Source organism: Balaenoptera borealis, assembly GCF_965194805.1.
Source record: "Balaenoptera borealis genome assembly, chromosome: 8".
Lineage (NCBI taxonomy): Eukaryota > Metazoa > Chordata > Mammalia > Artiodactyla > Balaenopteridae > Balaenoptera > Balaenoptera borealis.
Window position 1 is genome coordinate 8,955,784 of NC_138865.1, and position 25,930 is coordinate 8,981,713.

At 50.4% G+C, this 25,930-nt stretch overlaps 1 protein-coding gene across 7 annotated transcripts in view; it reads right to left on the minus strand.

Moving 5' to 3' along the window:
- Positions 1-25,930, minus strand: part of MSRA (methionine sulfoxide reductase A) — a 380,733-nt gene that overhangs the window by 23,169 nt on the left and 331,634 nt on the right. Inside the window, exon 6 of one of the 7 annotated variants that reach the window (XM_082402908.1) lies at positions 17,315-17,473. The exons of the other annotated variants lie outside the window; for them this stretch is intronic. Within the exon in view, the coding sequence (XP_082259034.1) occupies positions 17,330-17,473 (144 nt within the window). The 3' untranslated portion in view covers positions 17,315-17,329. Of the gene's footprint in view, positions 1-17,314; positions 17,474-25,930 lie in introns of those variants that run through there. 7 annotated transcript variants of the gene reach the window in all.

A 25,930-nucleotide genomic window follows, 5' to 3' on the forward strand; every position in this document is an offset into this window, starting at 1 on the left:
CCAGAGCCCTGCGGGGTAGAGGGCCCTGGCTTGACTGCAGGGACTTCGTGACTTTTCTTTTGGTCGCTCAGAAGCTGTTTTCTCTTGTGGTTTTTGGAAACGGTACTTGAAGCTACTCTGTAACTTGGAGGTCCATGCTTGGGCCGTGGGTTCAGGGGCCAAGGTAGGCATGGTGGTCTCTCTGATTTCCCAGAAACAACGTATCCCAAATGGGAGGAGGGCACAAGCTCTCCCCCAGTGTCGGGGCCATGCAGTGCAGGGAAAATACAACTCTGGGTTTAAACCTCAAGTCTGGAAAATTCCCTACTGACTCTGTGTCGCAAAGCAAAGTAACTACAAATACCACCCCAAAGTAACACTTTGCTATACTTTTTAAAAGAGCTTGGTGGGGCTTCCCTGGTGGTGCAGTGGTTGAGAATCTGCCTGCCAATGCAGGGGACACGGGTTCGAGCCCTGGTCCGGGAAGATCCCACATGCCGCGGAGCAGCTGGGCCCGTGAGCCACAACTACTGAGCCTGCGCGTCTGGAGCCTGTGCTCCGCAACAAGGGAGGCCGCGATAGTGAGAGGCCCGCGCACCGCGATGAAGAGTGGACCCCGCTTGCCGCAACTAGAGAAAGCCCGCATGCAGCAACGAAGACCCAACGCCGCCAAAAATAAAAAAAATTTAAAAAAGAGCTTGGTGACCCACAACTAAAGCCTCTGTGAAAGGGGCTCTTCCCGCCTCTGTGGGCACGGTGTTTCTGCGGCTGGTCTGCTTCCCCACCCCTCCGTCCCGCTCCCACCCGCCCCGTGAGCAAGGAGCCGGCTTCGGGAAGGATGATCTGGGTGCCTGCGCTTCCAGCTGCCGCCGGGGAGCGTCACGGGTGTGGGACAGTGCACGCGGGGTCCTGAGAGTTCGCTGCTTTGGAATGATGACCGACTCAGGGCTTTCCTCTCCGGGGAAAACTGTGGGTGCTCGGAAGCTGTGAGCAGAGGAAGAAAGCAGCCAGTAACTGTAGAGGCTGAAGCCTGCTGGCGCTGCCCTCAGTGCGAGTCGCCTGGCAGGGCTGTCTCCCATCCCAGGCAGGGGCTGGAGTGGGAGCCAGGACCCTCCAGGAGAGGTCACCTCACTAGAGCTTCCCCCAGCTTGGGAGCAGCTCCCTCTCAGCCCAACGCCCAGGCATGGCGGGGCGTGAACCCACAGCACAGCGCCGGGAGGTGAGGATGGTGCAGGAGTGGGCAGCGACCCTCAGCCAAATGCACTCAGATGGGAGACTCCGGGAGCCGAAGCAAAGAGCTTCCCAAGTTCGGGGCCTGTCCTGCCTTACTTTCTTTTTTTAAATGGTAAAATATACATAATATTCACCATATTAAGCATCTTCAAGTGTTCAATACATTAAGAACATTCACATTATTGTATAACAGTCACCACTGGCCATTTCCATAACCTTTCCATCTTCCCAAACAGGAACTCTGTACCCTTTAAACAATAACTCCCCATTTCCCCCTTTCCCAGACCCTGGTAACCTCTACCCACTTTCTGTCCCCATGAATTTGCCTATTCTGGCTCATATAAGTGGAATCACGCACTGGATTACTTCACGTAACATAATGTCTAGCTTATTTCACTCAGCATATTTTCAAGGTTCATCTATGTGGTAGCATGTATTAGCATTTCATTACTTTTTAAGGCTCAATAATATTCCATTGTATGTATATATCACATTTTGTTTATCTATTTATCTGTTGATGGACACTTGGGTTGTTTCCACTTTTTGGTTATGTGAATGACGCTGCTATGAAAATGTGTGTACAAATATCTGTTTGAGTCCCTACTTTCATTCTTTTGGGCATATATCTAGAAGTGGAATTGTTAGATCCATGCTAATTCTACATTTAACTTTTTGAGGAACCACCAAACTGTTTTCCCCAGTGGCTGCACCATTTTACATTTCTACCAGCAATGCGAGAGGGTTCCAATTTCTCCACATCCTTGCCAATACCTGCTGTTTTCTGATTTTTTGACAATAGCCATCCTAATGGGTGTGAAGTGGTATCTCATTGTGGTATGTGCATTTCCCTAATGACTAATGATTTGAGCATCTTTTCATATGCTTATTGGCCATTTGGATATCTTCTCTGGAGAAATGTCTATTCAAGTCCTTTGCCCATTTTTAATTGAGTTGTTTTGTTGCTGTTGAGTCGTAGAAATTTTTTAAAAAAAATATATTCTGGATGTTAATCCCTTATCAGATATATAATTTGCAGATATTCTTTCCCATTCTGTAGGTTGTCCTTTCACTTTCTTGATTGTGTCTTTTGATGCACAAAAGTTTTAAATCTTGATGAAGTCCAATTTATTTTTCTTTTGTTGCCTGTGCTTTTGTTGTGACGTCCAAGAAATCATTGCCAAATCCAATGTAGATCTGCACTAAATCCACTGAAAATCCAATGAAGATTTTCCTCTCTGTTTTCTTCTAAGAGTTTTATAGTTTTAGCTCTGAATGTTAGGTCTTTGATTCATTTGGAGTTAATTTTTATATGCAGTGTAAGGGAACTTCATTCTTTTACCCTTACATTCAGTCACAAAACTGGATATCCAGTTTTCCCAGCACCGTTTGTTGAAAAGACTGTCCTTTCCCCATTGAATGGTCTTGACACTCTTGCCAAAAATCAATTGACTGTATATGTGAGGGTCCAGCCTTCCTTTTCAGTACTGTCCCTTACCCTTTCGTTTCTGCCGCCATGTCAGTATCGTGGTTGCCCTGAAAGGCTGACGAGCGCTCATCTCCTGCATCTCCCAACCAGGTCGTTACTGCCTCCGGGCCACGGCCCCCAAAAGCAGGTGCACTATTCAAAGTCAGCACGGATGACATAATTCTCTCCGTTCTCCCACATCTGTTCCCGCTCCTGTTTTCCCTTTCTCAGTTCCAATGCCAGCCACCCAAGGGGGAACCTTAACGCTAAAGCCCTCATCCACGCACCGTTTATAACCACGACTCCCCACACAGACTGAATAGGTCATGAAGTCCTCCTAATCTTATCTCTGGCTTGTTTCTTAAATTTATCTCCTCTCTTCCGTTCTCTCCACCACTGCCTTAATCCAGGATCTTTCTCGTCAGTTTTCACCCATCACCCATCTCCCGCCCCGAGGCCCACCCAGCCAGCCCAGCCCCCAACACTTCCTCCAGAGTGATCGCGGAACATGCCAGTCTGACGTGGCCCCTGCTACTTGAGAGTTCCTCAAAGATGCCCCCTCTAGGAAGGAAGGCAGTCTATCACCCCTCCACCCTACACACACACACACACGCACACACACACACACACGCACACACACACACACACACACGCACGCACACGCACGCACTGCCTCAGATACACCGGAATTGCTCCTGGTCCCTAAATATCCAGTTTTAATCCTCAGGCCTTTGCACGTTACTCTCCTCCTGTCAGGAGAGTCTTTGCTCCCACCGTCCACCTTATTGTTCCAAAGCAGCTCAAATATCACCTCCTTCGTGACAAGTTCTGGATCATCCCCCCGAGACCATCTGAAGCAGAACTTCACATTGTTCCTTCATACGTGTTGCACACCCTCTGTGGTTTATTAGCTACCACAACGACGGTAATAATCTACATAACCTCCACCACCACCAGCCCCACCTCCATAAAGATTTACCTAAATTTTAATAGACTCCAAAGTGGAGTCTATTGCAACACTACGGGGACGCCTGGAGACCACCTGTCACAGTAATGCCACACTCGGCTGTTCTCTTGCACGTTTCTTCCCTAGACAGTGAGAGACGTGAGGACAGGGACTGTCTTCTATTCCTCTCTGCAGCCCCAGCACAGGATCTGGCACCCAGCAGATGCTAATACTTATTTGCTAAATAAAGGAATGACTTCAAGTGCCCACTTTAAAGTTTTGCAGCCCTTGGAAAATTCCACCGTTTGGGCAGCTGCTCACAGCCTCTGCGCAAATAGGCAGTTCATCACGCCCAAGGTTGGCAGCAGATCTGCTGAGCGGAACTCAGTCCTCAGGCTTTCTCCCAGAGCCGGCCCTCCACCCCAGCGGACGCCACATCCGACTCTCTCGACAGGGGCTTCTCCCAGGGAACGGGGAGAGGCCCCGTGCAACCCTGGCATTTTGAGCGCTATTTTAAAAGCGAATTCAGAAGCAATGGTGGTATTTTTTCCCCCTTAAAAACAACTCCTTTGACATAATAAGGTTAAAAAAGAAAGGAAAAACCTCATCCTGCTTTTCCTTTCAGCTGAATTGAAAAAAACATCCCCAATCTCCCAGTTCCAGCTGGCAGACCGCTGGACTCTCAGCTTCCGAGAAGAAGGGGAGCGGAAAGATCAGCCCTCAGCAGCTGAGAACTTATTTTTGGCTAAACAGCTGGTGGAGGACCTGCTGGCAGCAGGCAGCATCTCCCTGCAAGTATGCAGCGGCAACAGCGCCATCCCAGCAGAACTCCCCGTCCGGGCCTGGGTACCCGGCCCTTAGCTTCGCAGGGACAAGTCGGAGCTTCTCGGGGCCAAAGCAACCCCGGTGGCCAAGGACCTTCTGAGGGGCCTTTAAAGGAGAAAAGGGTGCTCAGCTCCCAACAAGGAGGCTCCAGGGGAACTTCACTGTTGGCCTCAAAGGAAGTTCTCTTTTGGAAAAGGGGAGAAGACCAGCTCTGTCCTGCTCTAAACCCGAGACCAGGACCGGCAGGTGGGATCCCATAAAGGCAGAATGTAGCCACTTCGTTACAAAGAGAAAACCCCTCATCCAGAGGTCTCTGACGGTGGAATGAGTTGCCCTAGAACTGTGTAAATAGAGGCTGACTGGCTTACCAGTTGCCAGAAATTTTATGAGGGATCCCTGGATGGAGTGAAAGGAACTTAGTTTCTTAAAGCTGGGAAGGTCAGTGGAGACCAGTTAGGAGTTGATGAAAATTATCACTGTGGACAGGCAACTGGACAGGGGACACCTAAATTTTAATAGACTCCAAAGTGGATTTTTACACAAAATTACACATTTGTTGATTTTCTCTGATTAAAACCACAGAGTAAGAGCCAATCTTCTTTACTTTGTGCTGAATCCACGCTATCTTTTGTAATGTTGATGCTACAGCCCAAGTTCAAGGCTTTCCACATCAACATGAGAGAGAACAGAGGGTCTCTGCCCACTTCTGCTTTTCACCAAGTTGTTATAATGGGCTCGCTTCTTTGCTTCTGCTTTTTTCACTTGTGATAATTTAGAACAACAGGATTAAAAAGTCCTAAAGACTATGAGAAAACAATGGTCTTCAAAGAAAGCTTTTGCATTTATATTCCATCCAGATATCCAGTACTCCAGAAACATCTTCATATTCAATGTGGAATAACAGAAATCCAAAGCAAGAGAACATGAAGTCGGTAGAAGAAAAAATAATTTTCACTGGCAGAGAGTCTCCAATTCAAACTCAGAGGTTACCCATTATGTGTCAGGCCCCCCCTTAGCTACCACCTTGATGAAGACTCGCCAAAGATGGGACCCTGTCCTCTGGGGACATGGCGCACGCGCTCCATGGCACTCAACCCAGTGCGCTGCCCACCTGGGCTGTTCTCACCTCTCCTCGCACCCCCCGCCCAGTCCCATGGACTCTCTGCAGGTCAATAGGTTTGTCCTCTGGTTGCTTTTATTTCAAACAAGCTCAATCCAAGCAACATTTGTTAAACTCTCACAAAGTACCAGGGTCAATGTTAGCACCTTGGAGGCGTAGGATTCAAAGGTGAGTAGCTTCTAAATATGTGTCCATTTGTTTGTTTGTACCTCCACTTTATTCCCCAAGCATTAGAGGTGGCTTACAAAAATAAACCAGGACCAGGGAAAATCGACATTCTAAGGGAAGGTCAAGCCAGGAGACAAAGGAGGAATACACACACCACACACGCACATCACAGAGTCCTACATGGCTGGTAAAGTAAAACCACAAATTTGACTCTGTGGATGAACAGGACATAGTCTCCAAGCCATCTGGGGATGGACAGCAGCCCTTATACCAATTTCTTGGTATAAAAGCATAGAAGCTGGCACACGGCGGATGCTCTAGGCATTCACTGTTTAGATGCCGACTGGGGCATCAGAACACAAGGTCACTCCTCAAAGCACGACATCCAGCTGAATAACTTGGGCTGGGAGGGTCAGAGAAGGCTTTGCTCAAGAGGTCTCATCTCCGTTGGGCTACTTTGATGGGGAGACTGCCCAAAGTTCCCAAGCCAGTCATCTAGGATGGAAGTGGTGCTATGAAGAAAAATGCCACACAACTCCTCAAGCAATGGCGACCCCACTAAACAGGGCGTGCTGGCAGCATAGGGGTTGGAACCTGAGTTTCAGGGCCACACTCTGGATCTGCAATTCCCTAGGCTTGGGCAATGCCATTCACTGAACAACCTCGAGGTTCTACCTGGGGGTACTGGTCATGGAACCCTTCTGATGGCAGTTTCTTTGGGTAAAGAGACAAGGTCATTCAACAGTCAGAAACACACCACCATCTAGAAAGTTATAATCCCCAAATTAGCTTCACCCCACACCTGAAGTCCGTCACTCTAGGGAATCTGAAATGACCAACAGTCATTCCCCAAAGGTTTAGCAGCCAGGTCGCTCTTTCAGGGATCACAACGTGAGTACTCAATGCATAAACTTCAAAAACTAATCCCAGTTGCGCTAGAATGCTTATCTGTTTTTCCTCCAAATAGTATTTTCCTCTAGTGATAAAGCCTCTTATTGCACTGAAACTCCAAATAAAGGAACGTGAGAAGTTATTGAAAAGTGGCATCTTCTCCCATTGAAGCACTGCATCTTCTTTCAGAGCCCTTGCCACTCTATGTGTAGAGAGAAAAGTGGTGGGGAGGGGAGAGGACTTCCCAGGTGAAGGACAGATGGGTCTGAAAGACAGTGGCCCCGGCTAAGCGTGTGCGTCATCTCCCCGGGGAGGCCTAGTACTTGTACCAAGGACGGGACCCTCAATAACAACACCATCTTCTGCTTGTCCCTGTAATTCAACCGGTGGTTGGGGCCAACGGTCCCAGTTAGCGAGCGGAAAAACCAACACCCTGCAGGAAAAGAAGGTGGAGGATCCGGCCTCGGAGGGGGACACCCAGCCTGGGAGCTGAAAGGTGCAGCCAAGGGACTGTGGGAAGGGGGTGGGGAGTGAGCGGCAGTACAAGGGGGCTATTCCAGCAGAAACCACAATCCACAGTGGACAAGGTGCAGCCCACGTGAGCTGGACCCCACTTGGAGGGCCCGTGAAGATGGACAGAAACAGGAATCTTGGTGAAATGCAACTTCTGATTCCAGCTTTTGTGGTGTGCTTGGGAGCACTGCTTTACAGTCTTACTACAGATTATATGCCTCTGAGACCCACAGAAGATCGGGCATCTACAACCTCAAGTCTTTGGCATTTTGGGGGATACAAGACAAAAAGAGGCTGAGAAACACTCTCAAAAGTAGTCAAATGCTTTTTCGCTGGATCAGGGAGGGATTCAAATTGTCCTCTGCCGAAAGGCTATGTCGGTAGGCAGGGTGGACCCAGGGTCAGCAGACATGCAGACATTCTCAACATTTCATTACAAATAGAGGAGTGGCGGCAATGACCGTTCTCGGCCCCGGTTGAGATGCTCGCCCGTGCTCTGCCAAGACCTGCAAGAGCCTTCACACTGGCCTCAGCCCTCAGCACCTGCCTCCCCTGCCCTCTTCACCTCACCACGGTCAGACTGCTCTTCCTAAAACACATCCTTGGCCATGTCATCCCTCCGCTCAAAAATATGGCTAAATGTTTCCTCCACATTTCAGCCTCAACCAAACTTTACAATTTCAACCCCTCTACTCCCCACCCCCATTCTACATACATCCCGTGGTTCTGCCCCCGTGGACACGCTGACTTCCCAGAATCACACCTGGTTAGGTTACTCCTCCTCCCTTACCCATCACAGCCCTTTGCAAATACGTGTGCAGGTGCATGCATGCATGTGTGCATGCACACACACACACACACACACACACACACTTCCACACCTGGTTGAAATCCTACTCATCTTTCCAGGCACATTCCTCTGGAGCATGCTTCCTCTGGAGGGCCTTCCTGGTTCCCTGGGTTAGAATTCAATGCTCCCTTAGGTGTGTTCCTAGAGCATCCTGAGCTTACCCTTGATGTCACACTGATCACAGTGTTCTAGGTGGCTGTGTGTGTGTGTTAGTTTCTGCCACTTGAATGTAAGGCAGCTGGATAGCAGAGACTGAGCTGAAATCCTTTTCATTAGTCCCACCACCCTCCCACCCATCCCAGGCTTAAAGGCAGTGTCTTAAACATGGTAGCCACTCAGTCCGTGTATGAATTGAATTGAGTCTGTAATTGCAGATCATTGATTTACAGTCAATAAGCATGGACAATATTGAAAGGGACTCTGGATCCAATTCTGACAAATAACCACTCCAATATTAGATAGATATTGGATGAGCCAACCCACATTTGTACTTCAGTCCACATTATTTAGAAAGTAACTGATGCCATTTGAAAGAAGAGGTCCTAGTTTATTATTGAGAGCAGTGGGAGGGGTGGAAAATGAGCTGGCCGTGGAATCGGCTCTGTCTCCCAGAGCTGTGACTTCGGGTAAGTCCCACAGCCCTTCTGAGCCTTGGTTTCCCCATCCATAACACGGATGTGAGAATTCTGCGCCGTTAACAAGGCTGCTCAGAGAAGAGATGAGATGATATTTATAAAAGGGATTTAAGAACTAAAAATGTGCTATTCAAATGAGAAAACTTACATAACCATTCTGTGAATCCTACTGTGATAAGCAAATTTTTGTAGTTAATACAACGTTAATCCCCCTTTTTGGCCTGGGTAAAGAAGGGATGGGATAGATAGAGTGGGGAGCTCTATTTATTGTTGAACACCCCTGTGTTGGTTATGGGTCTGATACTTTGGGACAGCTTCTCTGAAAATGCAAGCTATTATCTTTGGGGACCACAGGGTTCTGGCCGCCCAAAATACAGATACAGAGCGTTAACTTTGGTTTCTCTACGATGAAAACATTGAATGGTCGCTTTTGGTTTTGGAAAGGTCAATGAGGAAAAACTCATCGTAACAAGGAAGATGAAGAGACTGGTAAAATATTTAAATGTTATTATAAATACACAAGACACAGATGTCATCTAGCTAACAGTTCATATCAGCTCCCTAGAAACTCAACCACTAACACTGGGCACGCGGTCTCGGGGTCTCTCCCACCTGCCGTTGACTTTACCACTGATGGCAGAAAGCTTACGCCACACCAGACCCAGGGGCCAGCTGTGTGGCTGTGCACCCATCACGCTGCCTGCAGACCACGTGACTGCCCCTGGGGCGTCTTCGTGCCAGCCTGATTCATGTAAATGCCCGAAGCCCGCATAGTGACCAAGTAGAGAGGCACACGTGATGCCCAGGGGCCAGTCTCCAAACCGTCTCGATTCAATACCGGCACGCTCACCTGTCAGTGCGCCGCCGCGCATGCTTGCTAAGCACGGGCTAACCAGAGAGCTAGGGAGTCACGCTGCCTGGGGCAGGTCATTAACCATACAGGACAGCTGCATGCTGGCTGGTCCCGAGTTTTTATCACTCCCGTGCTGTAACCAAACGCACAGAGTATTTCCATATACCCTCTGTGCATGTATAACTAAGCGTTCTGTGTCTTGTCACAGCACTGTTCACACAGCACCCAGGAGTGCTTCATGCGTCATGGTGACGTGTGCCAGGCACGGAATGACTGTGCCTAGACCTTCTGCCTAGACCACAAGGCCCACTGCCACCAAAAGCCAAGAAACATCTCTTAGGGACAGAGCAGGATTTGCTGTAATAACTTTGGATTCAAGTCTGAAAACTCCATTATGGCAGGTTAGTTGGAAAAATGGTGTAAAAATGCGCCCAGTGGCAAGGACACACACATCAAGCTGGTGTCGCATCCACTCTAAAAGCAGAAGGGACTCTGACGCCTCCTTATACCCTGGACAGAAAGAATGGAGGGGCTCTGCATCGTCCCCCCATCCCTTCTCCCGGGACTCAGGGGTAGCTACGGGCAGCTGAGGTCGGTTCCGTTCTCGTTGTATAACTCTGCTCAGAAACTACAGAACACTTCTTCAGCATGAGGAATGTTCCCCTGAGGTCAGCTGATTTGACCCTCCGTACATCACAGATGAAAAGCTGAGGCCGAGGGGTACAGTGATGGCTGCTGGCCACACTGCTGATTAAAGGCTGATGTGTATTCACAGTGACACGCTTAGCCACCAGATTAATTTTTAATTACAGTGTACACTTGGCTACTGAGCACATTTACTGATAACAAAAAGAGCATCATGGCCAGACCCAGAGAGAGGAAGGAAGCGGGAGATGAGAGTGGTATGTGGGGCTCAGGACCGAGAGCAGGTTGGAGGTGGGAGGGTCCAGAAGGGAGGGACACTGGGCTGGACTCAGTGCCCGGCTCTGACTCTGACCAGCCGTGTGGTCTCAGGGCAGCCTCCTTCCCTCTCTGGCCGGCTGCTTCCTGGGCTGTAAACGGAAGGAGTCAGCCTCTACGATCCCTTCACACTCACAATTCAGACAGATTCAGGAGGTATAAGCATCATTCATCGTGGAAGGAAGCCCTGGCGTCAGCCTGATGAAATTTACAAGGGAAGGAGACAGACATCCATCCACTGAGCTGTGGCCAGCCTCATGACCCCTCCCTCACTGTGACGGCCTCGGGCAACTGTTATCATCACACAGAAGGACCATCCTCGGCCTCCTTACCTTCACAGAGGTGAACCTGCCACTGCACAGCCAGGAGGAGAGGTTGTGATTCACCTTGTTTTCTGAGCACCCTACGTTCATGCAGTGAATTCTTTTAAATACGAAAGTCTGAAAACTGAGTCTAAAACACCAACTTTTAGAAATGTAGAGAAATGTTTCAGAGGTTTCTATAGATTAGGACATGTTCACTGCATGACCAGCCCTGTGGCAAAACCAGGCCAGTGACCCAAGTCCCTAGGAAGTGGAACGCAGTATTTTAAAAGCTGTCACCATCTGCCCACTCACTGCTCCATCACTTCCTTTTACGTGGGACACGTGAAGCCACAGACAAATGAGGCCACGAATTACTCTTCTTGGGCTCAAGGGCAGGGCAGGCTGGGACAGCGGGTGACAGACGTGTTAGGTGTGGTGGGTGGAAGGAGAACGGGCTTCTGAGCCTGGCTCATCAGGGGTCAGACGGCAGGAGGTGTGACTCTGGGAATCACCCACCTCTTCTGGCCTCAGCATCCTCATCTCTGTCACGTCACTGTTGGCTTTACGTGACCTCTAGCAAATCCTCTTTGACACAGTCATTGGATTTACTACTAGTAAAATGTGCACAGAATTATCAGTGAGTGATGAAAAATATTTTAATAGAGTTTTCATTAAAGATATGATCTTGGTTTAACCACCCAGAATGCCACAGATACCTACAACTGTCTGCTGGGTTCCAGGCAGTGTACAAGACACCTCATAGACAGTCTAGTGCCTTGCCCCAGACAGGGCCAATCTAAAGAATGATGCCCATTTTCAGACGAAGAAATTGGAACTGAAGTTGCTAAGGACATAAAGCCTCCTCCGTGTCAGAGCAGGACTGGAACCTGGGTTTCCTGCTGTCACAACGATGACAAATAAAGTTCTTATCTAAATGGGTCAGGCTGGGTTGATTAAAGGTTGAAGGGGGAAATAAAAGTCAATGCAGAATTAAGTTAATATTTTTATAAAAGCTGACTCCTATGAACTCAGAATATTGATAAGTAAGTTCCAGAACTACTTCACTCTGTTTTTGTTTTCTGAAGCCCCAGAACATGAGCTCCATTTAAGAATGGGTAGAATTCACCTTTAAAAACAGCATCTCGTGTTGTTTTTAAAACGTAATTTTATATCCTTCATTTTTTCAACTTAAAATGGAGTTAATGTGTGTCCACACCTCTTGGGAGACTCAAGTAAGATAAAATGTACAAAAACAATACGACAGCCATAATTCTCTAAACAAATGGAAGGTGGCATTTTATTGTTGTAATTATTACTTTGCCTTGGTAAATATCTAAAAGTTTCCCACAGCATCGTGTGACAATGATCAGCCGTATAAGGATGTGGTTTAACTGGCAGTTTTCATTTTGTCCTCTGTGACGTCACCAGTGCCCGCCAGGATGCCGACGGCCTCCGGGGGTGGGTGGCAGAAGGGGCAGGAGCTGGGCTGAGAGATCCAAAGGGCAGGGAGCCCTAACGGATGCGCCTAATCAGAGCTGACAGCTCGCCAGACTAGCTGCTGCTCACCTACCCTTGATGGACCCGTTCACCAGACAACTGCCAGGCCCCCACTTTTGCACAAGGAAACGACAGGCTGCCAACACAAGACCACGCCAGGACCCCCTCCACTCAACCTGGACACGCCGCCTCCCCTTCGTTTCCTCACAGCAAGACCCCAACTGGGCATGACACCCAACATGGGCATAGAGTATCCCCAAGTCACACAGACTCTGGGAAATTCTGAAAGTGGCCCAGCTGGGAATCTTGGGAATATAGAAGCGAGAGGGACTGGTTCTAAGCAGGGGACACAGCAGAGGTGGCAGGTGAGCTGGGCTTGCGGCGGGAAGGACAAAGTGAGCAGAGCACAGGAGCAGGCGTGGGAGAGTCGGACACCCAGGCTGTTAGTATGCGCATGGGGGCTACTAGGGAATGGCCTTGAACTTCAGGCAAAAGTGTCTGGTTGTGGGCAAGGGAAACAGAATGAACATTATCCTACAGAAGTCTTTTCCTTTCCTGCTTTAGGTATACGTGTTTCATCACCATGACCCTCCCTGCCCCAGTTCCTTAGCTGCCTTCAACATCTTCCTAAAGTCTAATCAGAGAAAAGTAACTGGTGCAAAAATCACATGAGACAGCGGGAGAGTCTGCAGTCAGACAGACCGAGACAGTCTCTTCCACTTTGGGGAGTTATTTCATCTCTCTGAGCTCTGACTTCTCCATTTGCAAACTGGAGACGATAATACTTATCTCATGGAACATACGAAAATTAAAGGAAACTCAATATCCATTAGTTTATCATTACTTTTAATAAGTAGGAAACAATACAGACATGTACACCTGCATGATGCCTTTGCTCTGAAATTTTAAGAGTTGACATGTGACAGTCTGTCCCTCCCACCCTCCCTGAAATTCCCACAGACGGGGCCATTAAGGAATGGGTTACAACAAAGGGAGGGGCACTGTCTCCAGAAGGCCCCCCTTCCTCTCCTGGCTTCCAAGATACCCCATTGTTCTCCTCTGTCACTATTTACTCTCAGTCACCTTTGCAAGCGCCTCTTTTTTTTGCTCTCTCCACAACTGCTGATGTTCAGCCCTTGACCTGATTTTATAGGACACCTTCCCCTGGGTGGGTGAGAAAATTCACAATTCACTCCCTTGGCTGCAGAAACCGTTTAACCAGTCTTGACATGCTAACAACTCCTACCTTTGTATCTCCTCTGCCAGCACGCCCCGCTTCCGACCTTTATTTCAGTGCCTCCTGGAAATGCCCTCCTGGATTGTCCAGTGAGGACCTCAGCTGCCACACGCCTCACACTGAATGCACCCCCCTAATCTCCCGACAAGAGAATAATCCTTTAGAATCACAGACTTGATCGCCTCACCCCCTGCCCCACCCCACCCCAGTCATAAAGGTCCAGCCCGTCCTGTCACGTCTCCCACCCCTCTCTCTGCCCACCCCCAGGCACACCCTCCACGGCAACGTGCCTCCCACCGTTGCGACAGGTTCTCTCCTTGACCAAACTCTATTCAGGCTCCTCTGAACTCTCTCAACCAGGGCCTGACCTCAGGGCCTCTGTGTTGGTCTCCACATTGTCCAGTCGTAGCAAGAATCCTGCTCTGTCAGTTTAACCAGAACCCTCGCCCTCCATGTCGGATAACCCTAACTGATGGGGTGTCCCAGGTGATGTCTGATCACCCCGGCCTGCCTTCAGCAAGAATCCAGTTAGGCTGCTTTACCCCGATAGGTCCTCTCAGTAATCTCCATCCCCTCAGCCCCACCCTGCTCCATGGCGGGAAGTCCCCCCTCGTCCTGTTGTCTGGGAGTTAAGCCCCGGCTCTCCCCTACGGCAAAGCCCATGGTAGAGGCCCCCCTCGAATAACATCTTCCTTATTGCCTTTAACAACTCACACTTTATTTTTTATTTTTTAATAAATTTATTTATTTATTTATTTATTTATTTATGGCTGCATTGGGTCTTTGTTGCTGTGCACAGGCTTTCTCTAGTTGTGGCGAGCGGGGGCTACTCTTTGTTGTGGTGTGCGGGCTCTAGGCGCGCGGGCTTCAGTAGTTGTGGCACGTGGGCTCTGTAGTTGTGACTCGCAGGCTCTAGAGCTCGGGCTCAGTAGTTGTGGCGCGTGGGATTAGTTGCTCCGCAGTATGTGGGATCTTCCTGGACCAGGGCTCGAACCTGTGTCCTCTGCATTGGCAGGCAGATTCTTAACCACTGCGCCACCAGGGAAGGCCTTGACTTTATTTCTTAACAGTTCCCAAATAAGACTCAAATGTGAGTCCTTCTACCTAGCAGTTCTCAATCCTGGCTGCATCCTGGAAACATCTGGAAGCTTCTAAAAAAAACAAAAAACTTCTCATGCCTGGGCCCTACCTCAGATTGGAGTTAACCATCAGAATGGGGTTGAGGGGTGGGCAGGAGGAGTTTTTTAAACTCCACAGGTGAGCCCACTGAGCGGCCAGCGTTGAGGACCTCTGGCCTGAAAACCCTTTGCCTTCCCACCTAGACGAAGAAGGCAGTTCTGCCAGGGGGCTGTGTGGAGAAGCTCCACGCTGACCGGCACTGCGATGATTCCCACGTTAAACTGTCATTATTTGGAGGGGAGGAATTCTGAATTTTCATTCGCTGGATTCCAAGCGCTGGCAGGGTGGGTGCCTGGCAATGTTTCTGAACTGACGGGAAGGAGGCAGAGCAAGCAGGCTGGGGTAGAGGGAGAGTCTCCAAGTTCAAGGCAGGCTCTACTACTTCTCTCCATCCATAAGGGCACAGACGGTGTAGTCACACAGTTCTCCAGGGTGACACAGCCCAATATGCCAGGCATATTCTAATTTAAGGTACAAGCTCTGGGCGCGTAAACTGTCCTAAAAGCGGCAGGTAAATGTCACGGTTAGCATTTTAATGTGTAGCTTCGTGGAGCAAGCGTGGTCCAGAGTCATTGATCTGGGGGTGAATCTCAGCTCAGCAGGCATCTGTCACGTGAACTTGGTCACATCCCATGCCCTCCGAGCCCTTGGGAAAAGAGTGGGGGTGAGCAGGTGAAGAAGGTCCCTAAAGTTCTTTCCATCTCTAACATCCTACTACGCTCTGACCAACAAAATAGAAGTGCTTTCTCCTTAGCTGTGCGCAAACAAAGCAGAAGTCACTAAAATGAGGGTGACAGGGAGCCGGAAGGAAATTCACAAAGGCAGCCAGGCTCAGAAGTAGCCTACAATTTCACAACCCATCACTGGGCTTTGTCTGCAAAGACCGCTGAAAGAAGAGAGACGGGATTTGGAGTGGCCAGAAGAATAATTCCAATCGCACTTCTCCAAATAATGTACTTTATATTCTTTTTGAGTTCAAGGCCTCTGATATGCTTTCCAAAACATTTTTACAAATGTCAAACTCACTGTCAACCCTAAACCACCTGGAAAAAAAATAACTGACAGGCAGCTAAATTAAGGAGCTATAATTTCACTGAAGTGTTTCAGGGACCTTTTAAGCCACAAGAACCAAACTGAAATTGCTTCAGTCGAGCCCAGAAGCCGCCTGAGTAAGAAGAGACCACAAAACACTCCCCCAACCCCCCTACACTTTAAAATTGAGCCAAGTTGCTGACAGGGTAGATCTTAAGGTTTGTCCCCATTAAAAAAACGTTGCAACTATCTAAAGAGAGAGATTAATTAGATTAAACATGGTGATCGTTTCACAGTGGATATGTATATCAAATCATCAAATTATACAGCTTCAACATGTACAATTCTTAATTGTCTTAATATACCTCAATTTTGTTTTTAAGTGGAACCTGTGGAGATGAACTGGGGCCTCTTTCTGTCACAGGACCTCCGTCACCCCACTTGCCATTCTGAGCTCCCCGTGACCAAAGGCTCACACCAGCAGTCCTACTGAAGCCTGAACCCCCCTCCCTTCCCCCGCAGACTTCTTGCTCTCCAGATGGCAGCGCCCTTCCCTGGACAGTCCTGACTCTCCCAGCAACTGGCCCCACGGACCCGAGCAAATCACCAGGCCTCGAATATTCCGCCTCGAAGGTCAGGTGGCTGAACTAGTTTTCTTTCATGGACGCTGCCCCAGCTCTAGGGAGAAGAAGTGAAGGTCCGGGAACTCTCTTCTCCCATCCAGCACCCCAGGAGAAGGCAGAAGCTCTAAGGAGGAAGACACTGGTGGGAAGCTGATATCCACAAGGGGGCGTGCTGGCAGCGCGGAGAGCGGGGTCTACGGCGGGTCAGGACGGGGCAGCATCGGGCCGGGGCTGCCGGGGTGATTCCAGTCCCACTACCAGCCACTTGGAGGCAGAGCTGGGCCTCTTCCAAGCACGGCCTTGTCCCTCCATGACTGGGCAGGTACATCCACTTAAAGGAAGGGTCCAGGAATGCCATTCTGGCCCTTGAATGACCTTCAGCCTAGTCAAGACCTCTGCCACTTGCCAAATCTGAAAACAGAGCTGAGGTGTCTGCCACATGAAGCTGTAGCTAGTGGACCCCAAAGGCCTGTTGGCCAGATTTTCATGAGACGCTTTGGCAAAGCCCTTTCCTGGCACCACCTTTACAGCTTTAGATCAGGTCTCCAAATGAGAGGCAGGTGTAGAATGACAGCCGCTGGTCGTTTTGCAAATAGGGCACTCAAGGTGCGCCTCCCTCCCAGGGCAAGCTGAGCCTGTCCGCCAGCTGCTACCCATGTCTCGGCACGAAAAGCAGTTCAAGGGAGACTCTGGTGACAGGCATCTCCTATAAACCGGTGCGGGTCAGGGGAGAACGATTAACGAGGTTCTGGCCCTGGACCCGCATCCTAACGACCGCAGCGCGAGAAGCACAGTGGTAGGGGGAGGGGATACCTGTGGGCAGAGCTGTCTCCAAGGCCAAAGGCTCCTGAGCTGCTGGCAGTGCTCGACGAGCTGGAGAAGCAGCTGGAGGAGGGCAAGGAGGCAGCCCCACCTGCTGAGGCAAAACTAAAGACCCACAACCAAGTAACACACGACAGTCCTTGCCCCGGCCCAGCGGGCACTGCAGGCCACCTAACCCCACCGGGCCTCAGCTTCCTCACCTGTAGAGTGGGCAGGAGGACCCCACGCCACACAGCACGAAATGGCTTCGCAGTACCATTCTCCAGTCACATTCGACCTCTCCAGGTGCCCATTCGTGATTTGTCCCCCGCAAGTTGGCCCTTGGTGTACCTCTGGTCCCCTAGGGTCACAACAGTGACAGTGCCTGAGGCGGGGCAGGGAGCAGACCAACCCAGGGTGATTTTCCCAGCCCCCAGGGATGGCCCTGCCATCAGGGGTCCCTGCCACAGTTCCTAGATCTCTAAGGAAAAGCACGAGTCCCATCAGCTCCCTTAGGGTCTGCCCTGCCTCTGCTTCGACACTGCGGATGGGGGAGAATCTAGCACCCCTACCATCACAGGACGGGTGGGGCAAGTGCGCCCCTTGGTGGTTTAATCCAGCAACTGCAGAGAGAGGGCCGAAACCTAGAGCCTCCACCACAGGGGCTGGGCACATGTGTGTTCCCACCCCACCAGCCAGGCCTCTGGAGAGGCCTGACGCCAACGTGAAAGGTGGTGGAAACTCCCTGGGGAGGGGCCAGTATGACAGAGCCAGCTCCAGGATCTAAGCCTCACTGCCCCCTTCCTCCCAGCTCTTCTTCTGAAATGTTCCAGGGACTCTGACCCTCAGACCACTTCCTTCCTGAGTCCCTGGGGATGAGCCCTAAACAAAAGACCTCCTGGCTATTTAGTCAGGATGAAACAGCTAGAGAAGGTAGGGAAGGGACTGATTTATGTTAGGAAGGGGGTGGATCCGAGAGAAAAGGAAGGAGGGAGAAAATAATGAAATCAAGGTAAAGCTAAAATGATGAGCAGAGGCGAGTGCAAAGTGGGAGGGAAGGAGGACAGAGGTGGGGAAGATGAGTGAGGGAGAGGCTTAGGGGAGACCCACTGGGGGAGACACTGCCCAAGCATGCCTCCAGGGGCCATGGGGCATCCAGATATAGAACATTCACCCATCCACCCATCCATACATCTACCCATCCACCCATCCATCTACCCATCCATACATACATCTACCCATCCACCCACCCATCCACCCACCCATCCATCCATCCATCCATCCATCCATCCACTCATCCATCCATCCATCCACCTATCTATCCATCCATCCATCCATTCATCCATCCATTCATCTACCCATCCATCCATCCATCCATCCATCCATCCACCCATCTACCCATCCATCACTCCATCCACCCATCCATTCATCCATCCATTCATCTACCCATCCATCCAACCATCTACCCATCCATCCATCCATCCATCCACCCATCTACCCATCCATCCATCCATCCATCACCCATCCATTCATCTACCCATCCATCCATCCATCCATCCACCCATCCATCCATCTACCCATCCATTCATCTACCCATCCATCCATCCATTCATCCATCCAAAAAAAATTACTAAGTACCTATTGTGTGCCAGCTTACTGGCTTCTGGAGACACAGAGATTAAAAAAAACATAATCCTTAGTCTAGAAAAGGAAAGGAGTGTAAGCTAATTGTGAGTGCATTTTCTTATTCTGGACTGTCCCTGGAAGGGTCCAGAACCCAGGGCATTTCACCAGTTATGGGCTAACCAGGAAAACTGCACAGGAAAGGCGGCCACAGCATCACATCCTTCATAGCTCCCTTGCGATATTATTAAAGAAAGAAATTTCAAAACTGAATTGTAGCAGTGCTCTCAAAGGGAACTAAGGCCTAGCACCCGGTAGCAGTCCCCCCATGCAGAGTGCAGGGAGCGCCCTCTCCAGCTGCCCACCCAGAGGTCAAGCCTCCTCCTAACCCGTGGCAGTTGACCAGGGAAAGCTTCCTGTAGGAGGAGACCATGCGGGCTGAGTCTTAAATCAAGAGTAGGGGTCATCCACGAATAAAGGGGAAGAGACAGTCTAGGCAGGGAAACAGCTTGTGAAAAGGCCACAAGGCCAAACCAAACCCCAAGCAGGCAGAGTGAGCGCGGCCCATTTGGGCGTGGCTGGAATGTGCGGGCTGCGTGAGGTAGTGAGGCTGAAGAGAAGAGCCGTGTGCATCCTCTGTCATTTATCTTTCCCTTTTCCTCCCCACCTTTTCTCCCCACTGCACATGAGGGCGTTTCGGTTGGGTGTCTTTTCAGTTCATTATAGCCCCTCTCTCTCCCATGGTCTGGCCCAATCAACATTCATGTCACCAGCGTGCCCCTTCGAGGCACCTGAGTTGAGTTTGTGATCCAAGAGCCAAATAAGGAAGACCCTAGTTTGCCAGGTCATGAAGAGCAATGTAGAGCCACTGACAGGGCACAAATGCATATCGCCACTAACGGAAGGGACAGTGACACACAAGATGCCCTATGGATTACCCTTAGCCCATATCTAGGATTTACCCCCAATGAAATCATTTCAAAAGATACAGCGTTATTTATATGACCCAAGAATGGTCAGTGGTCTTGTCAAAACTAGGGGCCATGCTGGTCAAGCTGTGTGTCTCAGGCTCTCCCCGGGCTGAGCCAGGCTGGGAGAAGGAAGGAGAGAGAGATACACAGGTGTAGGGCGGGGGGAGGTGGAGGCAGCACGAGAGAGAAGGAGGGGCCTTCCTGCTGGGGACCAGGATGCTCAGGAAATGACCGCCAGCAGGCCTGGCACAGGGTGAGGCCACGGGCATCCAGCCCAGTGGGGCAGGGGAGGCTCCCGCCCCCATGCCCACAGCGTGCCCCCCTCTGCAGACACCACCTGCGAGCGCAGTGAGAAGATGCTCGGTTAACAGAACTCAGCGGACGGGGCTGTTTCAGTCACGATGCATCACCGCAGATTTAGGGGGTCTCTCTGGTTTATTTTTTCCACTAAGCAATCTTTTCCAGATAGCCTCAGGTTGAGGACTTACAGGGAGGTCGACATTGGGCTGACGGGGGTCACGTGGAACATCCCAGAAGCTGACCTCGCCCTGGACAGGCAGGAGGCTTCTCCAATGGTGAAAAGCGGCAAGTCGCCAAATGTCTGGGGACAGGGCAGTCAAGCGTGTGAAGCCGGTCACGGAAGGGAAGTGTTCTGCAGTCACTGAAGATGACAAGTACGAAGGTGATGAAGCGATGGGGGAAAACGCACTAATAATGTGTAAGTGACAGAAGTGCTACAAAAAGAAGTCTCTATCCAATGCCATCTGTGTAAAAACTATGTGTCCAGATGAACAAAGACCAGAAGGGAGCCCAGAAAGATGAAAACAGTGACTATGACGGGGCAGTGGGGCTGCAGTAATTTTTCCAAGTATTGCTGGAGCCTTGTCTTAATAATTAAAAATAGTTTTACATAAAAGAGGGAGAGACAGACTGTGGTTCTCAAGTTACGGGGTTGTGCTGGTGCAGTGGTTCTCAGACCTCAGCCTGCCTCGGACCACTAGCAGGGCTTGTTAAACAGATTGCTGGGCCCACCCACCCAGGGTTTCTGAGTCAGTCAGTAGGTCTGGGGTGGGGCCCGAGAATTCGCATTTTCAACAAGTTCCCAGATGATGCGGGTGCCACTGGGCCCACACTTTGAGAACCACTGAGCTAGCGCGTGGTTCTCTATGGAAGTATGAACTTGGGGACGGTGAGGAGGATATCAGGAGCCCGTGTGCCAAGGCTCCAGCTGGCCCAGGAGATGATGCCGGTCTATGTTCTGATGGATGCTATAAGCCCGCTCACCCCCATCCTGACCCTGCCCCCATCAGGGTCACCAACTCAGCAAGGCCCCTGGGGTGTACGTCCTGGCTGGAAAGCTCCTCCCGGCTCACAGAGACTGAGAGACTAATCCAGGGGGGTTAGCTACCAGCCCCCCTAGTTTCTGGAATCTCTCACTGGGTGGTTGCTCTTCCATATCTGCTCATCCCTATGGTCCCCTAGAGCCCAGAACATGGGGGCGAGCACCAGAGAGACCCCCTGCCAGCTTTCATATGTGAAGAAACCAAGGGCCAGAGGGAAGAAGCCACGCAGGCAGCTCCTGGCAGAGCGGAGGCTAGAACCCAGGGCTCCCGGCCCCCAGGCCCCAGCTCTTCCTCTCCTGTGATGCCCTGTGCCCCCAAGAGTGAGCAGAGTCTCTCTGCCAACATTCAGTCACTGACAGAGACATCTGCTGGCCCGGCCACCTGGAGCCTTTCACCCCGAGCAGGTGCTGCTGATGAAAGCTTCGCGCCGGGGCCAGCGCTCCCAGCCGGCCACCACCGCCCAGGTTCACACCGAGACCCTCCTGGACCACATGCGCCAGCACCACCAGGAAGCTTCATCCGGATGGGCCGGGGGTCTGTGCAAAGCAGGTCCCATCTGGCTGGCCCTGGGAGATGCAGGGCCCCCTCACACCCAGCACCTCCACATTCAGGACCCTCCTTTGACAAAGTGTTTTGCCAGCAGGAGTTGGCCCTGTGAACTTGCCATAATTAAAGCTGCCCAGAGAGACCCAGCAGAGGGTCAAATCTGATTTCAGAGCCTAAAATCAGTCAGCCCAGAATTCTGAAAGAAACACGCAGCCTGCTGCCCCCAGCCCCAGTTCACAGGCTCCCAGCCGTCTCCGTGAGACATTTCGGTGCTACATCTTGCTGGGCAGATACCAAATCCGAAGGTCGGAAGTGCACAGTGCATTTTCTGGGTAAAACTACCTGCACTCCTTACCTCATTCACCCGGACAGCCGTTCTCACCCACCCGAAGGCTATGGCTACAGAGAGGCTATCCTTCTAACAAAGCCAGTTACTGCTACCGTAAGAAACAAAGAATCAATATCTGCTAATGGAAAAAGATGGCTACTAGTAATAGGAAAGGATCTGGCTCCTAATAGGTCAAACTGTGCTTCAAATCGGAGGCCCCACAGAGATGCTGGCAGAAATCTCCTTAAAGGGGATTCAGGCCACCTTAAGGTTTGGGATTTTGCCAGCCAAGAATGTCACATGTAATTAATGTAAAATCACACAGGCAAACTGGCTTGGTTTTTACCCTCTGGCTGGGTCCACCTGTGACTTAGTCCCAAAAAAACCCTTGTGATCATCGCTTTCAGTGCAACGGATTGCCATGGTCCTTCCACACACAGCCTCATAATGTGAACTGCCATGATCGCTTAGGACATAACTTTGCAGCCCCATTTTACAGATGAGGAGCCTGAGTCACGTCCAGGAAGCATGAGTGGCTCACCTGAGGCCTTACAATGTGTGAATCTGGGCTTAGACTCAGTCCTCTTGAGCCCCATACCCCTTCTGCTTCTTTAAAAATAGGGTTTCCTTGGGGTTTGAGGTGCTTAATAATAGCTAACATTTATTGAGCACTTACTATGTATCAGGTGCTATTCTATGATTTACATGGGATAACTTATTTATTATTTACCAAACCCTAGGAGGCAGGTACTCTCGTTATCCTCATTCTACAGATTGGAAGACTGAGGCAGGGTAGAGAGGGAGCATGTCATGCTGAAGAGCACATAGTAAGTGGCAGAGCAGAGATTCAAGCCCTGACAATATGCCAGCAGAACCCGTGACATTAACCTTGTGCTATGCTGTCTCTAATTAGGCACTTTCTTAATCTACACTTGACTGGAAATGGAGGGCAGTTCTAAAGACACCTTGCAGCTAAGCAGTCCAAGTGGTTTTTGCTGTTTCTGGTTGGATTGTAGAAGCAAAGGCTATGAGGATCCTCAAAAAACACGCCGGAAACACCAGCGTCCTAAGGAATACATCATCTTCTGTGTATGAGTTGCACTAATGTTTGCCAAATGATTCAGTTAAAGGAATAGATGATCTGTCCACGAAGTAACAATGAGCTGCTTAGACCATCAGGAATGTAAGTCTGCAACCCAGAAAGAAAAGTCATTCATGGAAAGCTGAACGAAATCATGTCAGGTTCCAGGAGGACACACTCTTTCCAGGGCCCTTCAGAAGAAAGCCCTTCATCTGATGGGGGAGGGGGCACCATTATTAGGTAGGAAGCCACCCCATCTGAAAAGCCACACAGCAACCTCCAACATAATGCTGATTCTACTGACCTGACAATTCCATTCCAGGGCAAAGAAGGGAGGGGAGATTCCCTCCTGCAGAGTGGCCAAGTCTGGCCAACCACAGTTACAAGAACAGGGAAGACTATCACCCGGCGTTGGTACCAAGTCCTTCGACTTGGCTTTGCCCCGCCCCCGCAGATCGATATTGGTCTCCGCAGGGTGGCAGGTCCCTGCAGGATATACCCGTGTGGGTCCCTCTGTTCCCGTTAGTGATGTGGCCTTCTGCAGGCAAAGGGACAGATGCGGGCTTGGCGCCTTATTTACCATTAGGTTGCCATTCTGGAAAACCCAAAGCCCCGGGTTTAAGCCATCTCCCGTTAATCCTCGACTCCCCGCCGGTGCTCGGCTGTCGAGGTTCTGCGCCTGCCCTCTCGGTCCCTGTGCCTTCAAACACAGCCTGTTCCTACCGACGCACCCATAGAACCACCGGCCCCACAGAACGTCATCCCACTGCTGCATTAAGACAGAAACATAAGCATGTGAATTCAGCTCTGCAAACACATCTGTGCTACTGCCCCGCCTATGACTCGTTCATCTACCTCAAGGGCTAAAGATCCACCCCGGGGCGTCCATCTGTGGTGCCTGGTGCCAATAACTCCTGGTCAGGTTAAGCCTAACGATAAGTCATGTTGCGACAGAGCTGATGCTGGCCTTACTTTTTCTAAATGTATTGGGGATGGGGGGGGGGAGGGAGGGAAGATGCCAGAAAGAGAGGAAAAAGCAGGAAGAGGAGGAGCAAATATATGTCCGTACAAGCCAAATGCAAAAGTCTCTTATCTATTCAAATGGACAAGAGATTGCAAAGGCAAAATTGAGGGGAAAATGGAAACTAAATGGTTAAGCTCTCTGAACGTTTCAAAGCAAAGACCCTTGGTCCAGCCAGCTGCATCTGCGTGAGTGTTTTCCTCCAGCGTACAGTGGGAAGGACACAGAGAGACCTACGCTGTGATTTTACTTGTCATTTACTAGCTGTAAGGCCTTGGCAGGTTACACAAGATTTCTGAAACTTAATTTACTGATCTGTAGATCGGACTCAGAACACCTTCCTCAGAGAGTTCTGTGAGGCACACCTGTAAGGCACCGAGCCTGGGGCCTGGCACGCAGGATTCGCATAATTAGTGGTTACTCTCATCTCTAACACAGCCCAGGGCCATGCAGGGTCTGCCTGCTCCCACCAAGGCAGACAACGGATCCCACAGCACAAGGCCCTGGATTTAGGAGAATCACCATTTTCCCCCGTATCATCTCTATCCATAATCCCCAAATTATATTCTGCGAGTTCACTTCTGTACTTTCTTATTATAAACTCCACAGGCGAAGCGTTCTGGGACCAAAAGGATCCTAGGAATTTGGCCTGGAGAACAAAAGCCCATCAGCTCACCGCACCGAACAGAAGGAGCTTGATTCCTCCATCAATCAGCCTGATGGCAGGGGAAAACGTCTCCACGGGTGTCCCCGAGTTTGCGTATAAGCCAGGAAAGGGCCGTGCAGTGGCCGGGAGAGGGCAAGCCCCGCCCCCTCTCAGGATGTTAACGTGGCGGTGACCCATGCACCTGCCTTCAGGCCGGGTCCACGGACTTCTCTTGGATTCTGGAAGCCAGTGGCCACAACACGGACCCCACAGCCAAGGCTTCGCTTCAGTGGTCTTTACATCCAGCCCCTTCTCAGGTCCCGCACCTGCTCAAAACCCTCCAGAGGCTGCACGGCCCACCCCATCACGTCCAAGTGCGTCGGCTGGCTCTGAGGTCCCATCTTAATCTGGCCCATCCTCACCACTTCCCACTTGATCCCCACAGCCCCCCGCCACCTGCCCGCTCTCCTGGTGTCCCCAGAGGTCCATAAACCGCGTCTGTCCTGCCCCTGCGCCTCAACAATAGGAACAGTCTCATGGGCCGGATGGGGGACGAAATAAGATCGTGTTTGTAAACACTCACTCAGCACAGGGCTTGCAACAGAGTTAAACCTTTATAGGAAATCCTATTTTTAACTTTATTGGAGTTTCTAAGCCAGTTTTAGATTTCTACCTCAACTTTTAAGCCCACAAAAATTTTAATTATTATTCCCTGACTATACCAACCTTTCCTGCCAATCACTGTAGAGCCTGTAGTCTGATTCCCACCACTCAAGTTGTATTCACCATGGTTGTTCCTATCTTCGCTTTGTCTAACTGTAGCCTTCCTCCCTCTGTTCCCATCCAGAGAGAGACCCAGGTGGGAGTGACCCATGTCACCTGGAACAGAGTGGCTGTATTTAAGTCAGATTCTCTGCGATTCAGTTTAGTTATCTAGAAATAGGGAAAATAGCATTTGCCCTACTTACCTCATAACATTCTTGTAGGGAGCAAAATAAACTCAAGTGGTAGAGGTACGGCCATCTTCTAACTACAAAGCACTACAGATGCGTGAGGAATCTATCTGATTTGCAAGCACGGTGAAAATAATCTCCATGGAGTTCATTTGGAAAATTACTCTAAACACTTCCGGCTCAATGAGGCCTGCGACTGTAATAGTCTATTTCTTAATTCTTAATTGGACTCCTCTGGCTCAGATGGCAGCCACTGCCTAGCAGGGCCAGTGACACCCGGCGAGAAGGCCTGGAGCAGCGCTGGAG